The sequence below is a fragment of the Columba livia genome, unplaced genomic scaffold, assembly GCF_036013475.1.
Source record: "Columba livia isolate bColLiv1 breed racing homer unplaced genomic scaffold, bColLiv1.pat.W.v2 Scaffold_102, whole genome shotgun sequence".
Classification (NCBI taxonomy): domain Eukaryota; kingdom Metazoa; phylum Chordata; class Aves; order Columbiformes; family Columbidae; genus Columba; species Columba livia.
In genome coordinates, this window is record NW_027043007.1 from 138,755 (window position 1) to 150,337 (window position 11,583).

The 11,583-nt window shown below is 53.1% G+C and overlaps 1 protein-coding gene across 1 annotated transcript; it reads left to right on the forward strand.

Moving 5' to 3' along the window:
- The first annotated feature begins 2,426 nt into the window (after positions 1-2,426).
- LOC135577600 (olfactory receptor 14I1-like) lies at positions 2,427-4,488 on the forward strand. The gene has a single exon (XM_065047736.1). It carries the CDS (start codon positions 3,347-3,349, stop codon positions 4,280-4,282), a length of 936 nt encoding a protein of 311 aa, XP_064903808.1. The 5' UTR covers positions 2,427-3,346; the 3' UTR covers positions 4,283-4,488.
- Positions 4,489-11,583: the final 7,095 nt, after the last annotated feature.

The following is an 11,583-nucleotide window of genomic DNA, read 5'->3' on the forward strand; positions in this document are numbered from 1 at the left end:
GAAGACATGTCGTGCTGACCACCCTGCTGGTGCTGCTTGGCTGAGCACCATGAGCAGCTCTGGCCAGAGATGCCCGGCAGCGCTGTCAGCAGTGCCTGCAGGGAAGCTGGAAACAGGGTCTGCCGTCACTGCAGGGGGGAGGATTAGAGCAGAGGCTCCCCAGGTGGAGGGAGGAGGGTTGGGAGCATGGGCATTATGTGTTTGCCCTGCTGGGAACCAGGGCTCCCTGGTGTCCAGGACGGCTGGACCACCCTCGGACAGTCCCTACGTGGGGAGAGCAGGAACCCTCTCACCAGGGACAGTGAGGCCATGCCAACTCTGCTGATTCTGGGTCGCTTTGCTCACAGGTGTCTCCTGACACAAGGTGGGAGCTCGTTACCTTGGCCATGTTGATACCGTGGTGGAGTGAAGCAATTGTCCAGATGCTCACAGAATCCCATGCAGGTTGGAGCTCTGGATGCTTTGGGTTCTCCTCTGGCAGTGTCTCGCCTACGTGGAGGGGAAACACAGAGGAGTCAGTTGGACACAGCATCTTTGCCAACAAGCTTCCGCAACCATGAAAAGAGCTTGAAGCTCAGCACGGCTGAGGAGGGCGGCTGTGCTGGGGCCGGCTTCCAGCTGCTCCTGGGCAGCCCTGGTGGTCAAGCACCGCCATGTCCCCCACCTGCAGGACTGCACTGCCGCTGTGCCAAGGAAACGTGATCCTGGCATCGAGCTGGTCGCTCTCACTGGCCCATTTGTTTACTGGCCCGGACCCTTGCCCAGCCCCGAGGCAGCCCTGCACTCACCGGTCTGCATCAGCTGGACCGTGGGGACCTTGCAGGCGTCCAGCAGAGAACTGCTCTCCTGGGAAGCCTCCACCTCTTCCCAGGCCGCCCTTGGGGTGCTGGGGGGCGGTCTCTTTGCCATCCTGTGAAATGCCGGGAAGCGGGGGGAAAGGACGGGAACTTAAGGGAAAGTCCTCTGTACTATTGGGGAAGGGGGAACTTCAGGCAAAGGCCTCTGTGCTCTGAAGTGCCGGGACTGGCAATGAAAGTCGTGGGCTGTGCTCGGGGTCTCCTCGCCAGCTCCGCTCTCCTGTCCTGTCCCGTCGCTGTCTTGACAGACAGTGCAGGGCTGCGGTCACGCCACCTGTATATGGCACCGTGTGGTGTCACACAGCGGGTCACAAAGGGCCTCACTGTGACGCATCACCCAGGCTGGGAGGGGCAGGGCGTCCACTGCGGGGTGGACCTGTAGGTGTAACAGCACCTGTATTGGCATCTGTGCTGCTCTCTGTAACCTTCTCTTCAGCTGTATTTGTGTCAATAGCTTCATGTGCCATGGTTCCTCCACCTGTGATGGCACCTCAGCTGGTGGTGCCATCACTCGCTGTACCTGCTGCTGGATGCGTCAAGGGCAGTTCTGTTTAACCTCTTTATCAATGATCTGGATGAAGGGATTGAGTGCACCCTTAGTAAATTTGCAGATGACAACAAATTGGGTGGGAGTGTTTCATCTACTGACAGGGAACGCTCACTTCCCTGGTCCTGCTGGCCACACTATTCCTGATACAAGCCAGGATGCTGGTGGCCTTTTTGGCCACCTGGGCACACACTGGCTCATGTTCAGACGCTGTCACCAACACCCTTAGGGCCTTTTCCTCCAGGCACTTTCCAGCTGCTCTTCCCCGGCCTGCAGCGTTCATGCAGCACATCCATGTTCACTGCCCATCAGAGCCACCTTTACTTTGCTTTTCCTGATATGTCATCTCTGCTTCCAGTTTTCTTCTCTACCCAGACCCTGCACCTGGTTTCTCAGTAGTGTTCCTCGGTGGGACCCATTAGCACTACAAGGAAGTTTGGAGTTTGAATCTGACATTGACTTCTTGAGATGTTTCTTCAACTTCCTCTCAGGGCCTGAGGTTCATGGACTCAGCAGCAAACCCACCAGAGGGGTCATTAAAGTGCCCCCTTGTGCTGCTCCTGTGCTGCTGAGCTGGGCTGGGCTCCTGGCACAGAGGGAGCTCATGGAAGCGGCAGCGCTGCAGAGAGACAGCTCTGCCCAGGAGCAGCTCCTCTGCACACGCAGCAGGGATGAGGGCTCTGCCTGGAGCTGCTGAGGAGGGAGGAGTGAGGAAGTGGCTCAGGACTGGGAGCGTGACCGAGAGTTCACTGGAGGAGACATCTCTGCAGCCCTTGACATGGTAAGTCTCTGGGTGCAGGGTAATTCAGCTGTAGCTCCTGGAGTCACACAGAGCTGTCCCTGGGCAGTGCCGGCTGCTGGGAGGGGTCTGCAGGGCAGAGCTGAGCACACAGCGAGTGGGATGGGATCTGTGGCACTGACAGCAGGACACCTGGGGACACAGACACAGCTGCAGGCAGGGACAGCTCCAGGCAGCAGAGCAGGGGGTGTTCAGGAGCTCTTTCGGTCCTTGTCTGCAGATGATGCTGGGTGTTGTGTGCTGGGCAATGATCTGACTGTCCCTTTAGGACATGTCGCTTGCAGGAGCCTGACTCTGCTCTGCCTGTCCTGCTGGGCTCACGAGCTGCCCCCAGAAAGGCTCAGGTCTGCTGTAGGATCCCAGCAGTGCTGAGCCTTTCCTTGGGGTCCGCACTGTCCTCTCAGAGTTCTTTGCTTCACTCGGTGAGAGGTCGGGTCCTGCTCTCTCCATCACATCTCCGACAGTGGGCTGGAACAGAGAACAGTTTGCAGATCTGCCCTTTCAAACAATGCTCCCCCGCTCCCATATGAGTCCAAATATTTGGGGTTTTTTAAGGAGTAATTTGTGTGTGAAGTCATCTTCAAAGTAGCACAAGCAAAGGCACAGGAGCGATGGCAAGAAGACTGATGGACTCTTCTGCTGTCCTGACTCTGCACTGAGCCACAGAAAGATGAGCCCTTTCGCCTGTCCTCTCTCAAGACTCTTCACATTTTACCTCATAAAGATGAAGATTTTGACCCCTACAAAAACCCAGTCACGGGATGTGATGGTGAAAAACTAAAAACACAGACAAAATCATTACAAAGACATGTTAAAACACGGCTCTGCTTCCCGTGCTTTTCAGTGTCAAGAGTGCAGATACTGACGATTTCCATTAACAATGCATAAAATCGGACACCGCTTGTGAACGTTGGAGCTGCCACAACCCAGCTCCCGTGTCCCCAGTGCAGCAGAGCAGAGCTGGCTGCTTGGCAGCACACGGGCAGAGGTTCTGCTGCTCACAGCACACTCAGCCAGCACAGACCAGAGAAAGGAAACGCATTTCAGTTGGGGTGATGTTAATGAAAAAGAGAGTAGTTTTGCTCCGTGGAGTCTGTCCTAATATTAAGTTGTTGTTTCCTTTTTTGAACAGAGAAACAGCCAATGTCCAACAGCAGCTCCATCACCCAGTTCCTCCTCTTGCCATTCACAGACACACGGGAGCTGCAGCTCTTGCACTTCTGGCTCTTCCTGGGCATCTACCTGGCTGCCCTCCTGGGCAACGGCCTCATCATCACCACCATAGCCTGTGACCAGCACCTCCACACCCCCATGTACTTCTTCCTCCTCAACCTCTCCCTCCTTGACTTGGGCTCCATCTCCACCATTGTCCCCAAATCCATGGCCAATTCCCTTTGGGACACCAGGACTATCTCCTATCGAGGATGTGCTACACAGCTCTTTTTTTTTCTCTCCTTGATCTCTGTTGAGTATTCCCTTCTCACCATCATGGCCTATGACCGCTACGTTGCCATCTGCAAACCCCTGCGCTACGGGACCCTCCTGGGCAGCAGAGCTTGTGTGCACATGGCAGCAGCTGCCTGGGCCAGTGGCTTTCTCAACACTTTTCTACACACGGTCAACACATTTTCACTGCCACTCTGCAAGGGCAATGCTGTGGACCAGTTCTTCTGCGAAATTCCTCATATCCTCAAGCTCTCCTGCTCACACTCCTACCTCAGGGAAGTGTGGCTTCTTGTTGTTAGCTCCTGTTTAGTCTTTGGGTGTTTTGTGTTCATTGTGGTGTCCTATGTGCAGATCTTCAGGGCCGTGCTGAGGATCCCCTCTGAGCAGGGACGGCACAAAGCCTTTTCCACGTGCCTCCCTCACCTGGCCGTGGTCTCCCTGTTTGTCAGCACTGGTATTTTTGCTCACCTGAAGCCCCCTTCCATCTTCTCCCCAAACCTAGATCGGGTGGTGTCCGTTCTGTACTCGGTGGTGCCTCCAGCAGTGAACCCCCTCATTTACAGTATGAGGAACAAAGAGATCAAGGATTCCCTGAGGAAATTATTTGACCAAGGAATACTGCAGTATCAATAAGCAGTCTATCATCCTCAGGAGAAAGCTTGGAGGCTTTTTTTAACATATATGTCTTGGTTTTCTTTTTGTTTAATATACTTCAAATCATATTCCCACTGAAAGAATATTATTTATTGCCCTCTACCAGTGTTTTGTGGTGTAAAGTCCTCATATACAAATGGAGCATTGCTCCCAGTGCAGGTAAACACAGTAAAGAAACCAGCAGGAAATTATTTGTCTGTGTCTCATCTTGTACATGTCCTCTGGAACTGGGGGTTCAGTCCTGGCACGCAGGAGGGGTCAAGGAGCCAAGAGCCCAGCTGCCATGAGGAGGATCAGGCACTTGTGGACCTCAGGGCTGCTCCTCACCGCCTCACTGGACAGATCCTTTCTGCCACTTTTGCATTGGGCTCCCTGGAGCCATGGTCATGGACAAGAGCAGTTCATGGTCTTTTCAGAGCAGCGGGGCCAGCTCAGGGCCCTGAGGAGAGCCCAGAGTGGGAACCAAGGCTGCCTGGCCAGCCCAGCCTGGACACAGTCACCCAGGGAAAGGGACGTCTCTGGAGAAGAGCAAGGGAGCATTGCTGTGCCTGCAGGGAGGAATCCAGGAGGAAGAGAAACCCCCTTCTGCAGACACTCATTTGGGGCCGGCTGCTCTGCTGCTGGAGCAGCACTCCTGTTCTGGGCTGGGGAGAGGGGCTGGCACTGAGGGGCACAGGCCGTCTGTGCTGGGGATCTCCTGGAGCTGACACCAGCAGTGCTGGGTTTGCACTGGTCTCCATGTCCTCGTGCCATGTCCAGCTCCAGCCAGACTGGGAAGGTTCCCAGGACATTTGTCTCTCCCGCTGCCATTTACAGCACTGACGACTCCCCCAAGTTCACGTGTGAGGTTTGCTCTCTGTCCATCTTCTTCCTGCTGTGGGACTCGGTGCCTGTGTCAGGGAACAGCCAGCCCTGCCCGGCCTCCCTTCTTGCCCAGAGGTTGGCAGAGCCAGAGCAGGGCTGTAGCAGCCCCTGCATGGGACACGGCTGGGGCTGGATGGGACGTCATTGCAGTCTGCACCTTCCTCATGGTGGGCAGTGGAGGGGGATGCGCTGATCTCTTCTTCCTGATGACCTGTGATAGGACATGTAAATGGAGTGAAACTGCATTGGGGGAAGTTCAGATTGGACATTGGGAAAAGGTTCTTCACTGAGAGGGTGGTCAGTCACTGGAACCGGCTCCTCAGGGAAGTGGTCATGACACCACATCTGTCAGAGTTCAAGGAGCATCTGGCAGATGCTCTTAGTTTTATGGTTTAGTTTAGGTAGTCCTGTGAGGAGCAGAGACTTGGATTCAATGATCCTTATGGGTCCTTTTCAACTCAAGTTATTCTATGATTTTCAAACTCCAGATTAGTCCTTCCCTGACTGATTTGTGTGTGTGTGTGAGTGAGTTTGTCTGTGTGTGTGTCTGTTTGTCTGTCTCTGGGGTACTGGGGAGATGAGGTGACCCAAGGTCAACTTCTGAATAGATTCCAAATCTAAGACCTGCTCTTGGAGGGTTCTAAACCTTATGTGTGTCATATGGATGTATATTTTCCACTGACACAGCCAAACATACAAATAGACACAGTTGGGCTGGGGAGGTGAGGAACAACACTGTCCATGCAATGATGGACCCCAAGGAGATGGCTTCTCCTTCCCATACACACCTCTTTAGGAGGAACTCTGTATCAATATCAATTGGAGAATTCCTCTATCACTTCTTCTCTTTACATCCCTTCCTCTTCAACCACACTTTTGAAACTGATCTGATTAAGTGTACAAGTTCTGAAGACCAGATATAAATCATACAATCATAGAATTATAGGATCGTTTCAGTTCGAAGGGGCCCTCAGGATCACCAAGTGCAACCATAACCTAATCTAACTCTGGTACTAAATCATGTCCCTAATAACCTTGTCTAAATGCCTTTTAAACCCCTCCATGGATGGTGATTCTACCACTGCGCTGGGCAGCCTGTTCCAACGCCTGACAACCCTTTCTGAGAAGAATATTTTCCTAATATGCAATCTAAATCTCAGTCCCCGGGGTCAGCTGATTGGCGCCAGCTCAGCTGGAGTCGTTTCAGCGGATCCTGAGGTACACGGGGTTTTGCGGTTCCCCGGATCCCAATTTTTCGACCTGGAAGCCCCCGGCAGCCCTTGCAAGAGTGGCTGACGTGGCGTGATGTTACCACAGTGTCGGCGATCACACCCCGACCCCTTGCCTTGAAAAAGCCTCCGAGAGGGTAGCGACTGTCACTGCTCAGCAGACACTGGGAGGGGAGCAACCAGCTTGTCAAGTGGGTGAGTACCACCCACACTTTGCTGCAGCAGCGGGTGTGTTAGCTCGTGTAGTAGGGTGCAGAGGGTGTCACTCCTTGCTTGGTAGACCCTCTCACCTATTGCCAGTGTCCCAGAGCGCTGCTGACCATGGTCTCCAGAAAGAGAGCTTGTCACAAAAAGACTGTCGCAACTCAGACAGAGGCCTTGCCCCGAACCGTGGCTGTTCAGGTTTCTGGCTGCAGGGATTGCCAGAGCCTGCTGCTGCTTGGGGAGGATGGCCAGCATCCCACATGTGTGAGGTGTGAGCTGGTGCAAGATCTGCTCAGCATGATCGCAAATCTTAGGGAGAAGGTCCAGACACCGAGGTCCATCAGGGAGTGTGAAAAGGAGATTAACTGGTGGAGTAACTCCTTGATGTACCAGTCAGAAAGGTCCCAGGGGGATACCCTCCAAAAGGTGATGGACCCCCTGCCCTGTCAGGCAGAGGGGGAAGACCCGAGACAGCCCCTGCCCTGTTGCTGTTGGGCTGAGGTAGGGGACCACAAAGATGATGAGGGTTGGAAGCAAGTTCCAGTTCAGCGTCACGGGCAACCCCCACTCCTTACCTGCTTTGCTTCCTCAGGTGCCCCTCCGTAATAAGTTTGAGGCCCTGGAACTTGAAGAAGAGGTAGGTGAGGATGTGGTGCAAGGCCCACCTACAAGGCCACATAGAAAGAGGCAGTTGACCCCACACCTCAAGACTGACTCTGATAAGAAAGAAAGAAGGGTAATTGTAGTAGGTAATTCCCTTCTGAGAGGGACAGAGCGCCCAACATGCAGAGTTGACCCTCATCAAAGGGAAGTTTGTAGTCTACCTGCAGCCCAGATCAAGGATATCACCAAGGCACTCCCAACCTGGTGCACTCAACAGTGAACTGGCTGAAGGGAAGAAGCCAGAGAGTGGTGGTCAATGGTACCTGGCGTGGGTTAGAAGGGGGTGGTCAGTAGGTCAGAGAGGTTCTCCTGCCCCTCTACTCTGCCCTGGGGAGACCACACCTGGAATATTGTGTTCAGGGAGCAGAGCCCTCCCGGGCTCTTTTAGCTGCCTTGACTTACCTGGGGTTTTTTTGGACTTCAAACGAAAGCAGACAGGACCTGAGTGCACAAGTTACTGTGCACACCAATGAAAGAGGTAAGAACTGAACCAGAGTGTCCAGATCTCCTGAACCCAGCACTAACAGCCGCTGCAGGAACATTTTGATCCACAAGGGTTAGTACCAGTTCTCTCAGGAGCTCTGCTGGTGCAGAGACTGTTGGAACTTGCAGCTGTGAACAGGAGGGAGCACATGAAAGCAAGAACATCGCTTTGAGCTACAAAACCAAGACTGGGCTGTGTTGTCACAGGTGAACTGATCTGATCTGCTGGGCTGTGCATTTAGGTTTTCTGTGTAATACTGAAGTGATCTAGAGTATGCTGAGGCAGATACAGGCTTTAATAATCTGACTAAAATATGTTATCTTCTTTTTTCTTCTCTTCATAGGGTTAAAAGGGAAATAATTGCATTGTTGCAAGAATTCAGCTTATCTATGGGTCTCTTGTTTTTCTTTCATGCTACCTTCATTCTACCTGATTTCACCAAATCCTACAAGGATTTTAAGACCCTCTTACAGCCCTGCTACAGCACCAAGTGGGCACCATTAAACCAGACTTCTCCTCCACAGCTTTCTTTTCAGCGCTGTTTGGATTTGCAGGGAGGAGCAAAGAACAAGAGAATAGTAGACAATGAGGTAACAATTAACTTTAGAAATACATATACTGGTCCCCTTCAACTGCCTAATGTTTGGTCATCACACACAGTATCACACAGTATGTTTGGGATTGGAAGGGACCTCAGAAGATCATCTATTCCAATCTGCACTTGAACACACCGCTTGAACAATTAAAATTTCAGGGCTTTTAACTACCACAGCCTTAAGCACAGCAATAGCTAAATTAGAGAGGATTTCTTTTGAGGACACTGCAACAAAATCCTGGTTTGGGGAGGCTGGGGTTTGGGTTCTTTATGAGCTGTTTCTTTTTCCCCTCCGTCTCTAAAATGTCCCCTAGTCACACAGAACGGTCCGTACACCAGTGACTTGCCTCTTGAACGCTCTGTGTAGTCTCCTCATCTTCCTTGGTTGGTTCCTCAGACTCTCAGGAAGGCTGTGCAGAGACTCCACATCTTCCTCGCGTGTCTTCCTCCTGGGTGTCCTCCTCCTTTGTCTCCTCCAACATCTCCAAAGACACAGGTTCCGAAAGGAGAAATTCTGAGCCTCTTTGAAAACAACAGAAAGGCAGTTTTGAAATGCCAATAGCACGACATTTACTTTTCATGTCCTTTCTCTTTCTCTCTCCCTTGTGAAACACCACAATTGAATAAGATCAGCACACAGACAAGGAAGATGCTCAGTCACGTTCATTAGACGCAGCGCCAGCCCCTCTCAGCCCAGGGCACGGTTACCTGCAGCCCTTCCAGCTCCCCTCAGTCGCTGCTTTCTCTATCACAGTCGGTGCCGCTGTTCAGTGGCCTGAGCCGGTAACCCAGACAGCGCATCTTCTTCTGCCTCGCCTGCCCTGCGTGTGTCAGTGCGGTGCTAAGGCTTCCTCCACCAGGACACCTCCAGATTGAGAAAATGGGTACTGAACGTGTTTCTGGAAGCCACCTGTTTTTCTAGGGGAGGCAAAAATGCTTTTCCCAGCAGAAGTCAGCTCCAGCCCTTCTCCCTTTATGCTGTTATGACTCTTGCCTTCCACCCTGTGCAAACTCCGAGCTTTCCAAAGCCCAGACTTCTACCCTCCAGCTCAGTCAAAATGCAGCATTAAGACTTGCTTTTGCATTCGGTTATTTCATGTTCACTCTTAAGATCCCTCAGAATCTTCTCTCTCTCTGACTCTCCTTATTTCCGTCTTTTAGAATCTTCTCACCTCTGCCGAGGCTGCTTCTCACAGATCAACACCTGCCAGAAGCTCCCAGTGCTAAAGATCACTGCGAGGCTTTTTCTTTCATATGCTACCAATATACTCTCGGTAACAATTTCAAACTGACCCACCCAGCTTTGAGATGCACCTTTGTTTTGATGCCAAAAATGCATCTGCAGTTCACAACAGTGACACAAGGATCCTGTGGGACACAGGAAACATTTCCATTACTAACAAAAAGAGTGTCAATGATTTACAGCCTGCAAGTGATGCGTATCACTTGTGATCTATAGATACTTGCTCTCACTGGGATTCACCTTAATACTTGGCCCTCCCTCCTTCCCATTGTTCGCTCTACCCACGCTCTTTTGTTTTGTTTTCATTACATCCTTTGAGACAGACTTCTACCCCTTTGCAAAAATACCAGGACAAGAAAATATAAACCCTGGTTGTGACCTTGAGGCACTATTACAATGCAAAGATAGACTGTGCGATAGAATCATTTTGGTTGAAAAACACCTCTAAGATCATGGAGTCCAACCGTTCCCCACCCCCGGCACTGACCCGTGTCCTGAGACCCTCATCTCAGGTCTGTCCAGCCCTCCAGGGATGGTGACTCCAGCACTGCCCTGGGCAGCCTGTTCCAATGCCCCACAGCCCTTTGGGGAAGAAATTGTTCCCCACATCCAACCTCAACCTCCCCTGGCGCAACTTGAGGCTGTTTCCTCTGCTCCTGGTGCTTGTTCCTGGGGAGCAGAGCCCGACCCCCCTGGCTCCAAGCTCCTTTCAGGCAGTTCAGAGATCAGAAGGTCTCCCCTCAGCTCCTGTTCTCCAGATGAACCTCCAGGTCCCTCAGCCGCTCCTCATCAGACTTGTGCTCCAGCTTGGTGAGGCCAAGTCCCAGGTGGCCGGTGAGGGAACAGGTGGGATTGGGGAGGGGTGAGGGGCAAATTCATCCATACAATGTCCAGCCTCACAGGGCTGCTCTCCTGCCCATCCAGATGTCTCCAGGAGACCCCCTGGATCAATACCCATGGTAGAATGCTGCTATCACTTCTTGTATACGATGAAAAATGATGGAAAACAACTCGGAAAGAAAAACCCCTCTTTTATGAAATCATGTTTGAAATCTTCACCAAGAAGTATCTGACGGAAAGCTCTCCCAGGAGTTGTCCGAGTGCTGAGGACTCTCTCTCAGCCGTTCCTCCCAGCAGAGCTGTTCCAGCCTCGGATCCTCCCTGTGGCTCCTCTGGCCGCTCCCGCTGTCCCGCCAGCCCAGCCGGTTCCCGAGGGAACGCTCCAGTTTCTTGCCCGGTGTCGCGGTGGCAGCGCCCCGGCCCCACAGGGACCCAGCGCGGGGCTGGGGCGGGCACAGGAACCGGCAGCAGCAGGTGAGGACGTGCACGGTGGTCCCCTCTGCTCTCCTTCCCTGGGGGGCCGCCCTGCAGTTATTGACATAAAGCACAACTTGGTGGTCTAAATAAAAGAGGTTGCTGTGAGCCAAGAGGAGAAAACAAAAAGGGGAGCCCAGAGAAAGGGGAGGGGAAAAGACACAGACAGGGAGAGGGAAGTGGGGGAGTAGAAGAATCAGAAGGGTTTTCCCTTAGAAGCAGAAAGGAAAAAAGGAAGGAAACTTTAAGAACAGAACCCCCAGCGCCGTCCCCAGCCCCGGCTGCACAGCGGCGCCCAGAGAGCCGGTGCAGCCGCTGCCTGGGGAGGAGGTGACTCTGCAGCCTCCAGCTGTGGTGTCACCAGCTCCCATCGTCCCCGGTGACACGCTGCCCTGACAAGGCTGGCAAGGCCGCCCCGCTCCAGGGACTGGCGCAGCCACCCCGCCGTCCTGAGCAAGGAGACAGCAGCCAATTCTCCAGCCTCTGCAGGGATGGGAACAAGAGCGGGGGCCTGGCCCCGCACCCCAACCCAGAGGGAGGGCAGAGCCCTGGGGTTTAGGGGCTCTCCCCGCCCGCCTCCTGCTTAGCAAGGTACCAGCATCATTCCTGCACTCCCCAACACAAGCCCCGGCTCCGGAGGCACGAGGCACCTACTGAAGTCTCTGCGCAGAAGCTCAGACTCAC

What these genes read in the sequence shown, in the direction of transcription:
- LOC135577600 (XM_065047736.1), top strand. Translation starts at nt 3,347, where the DNA reads ATGTCCAACAGCAGCTCCATCACCCAGTTCCTCCTCTTGCCATTCACA.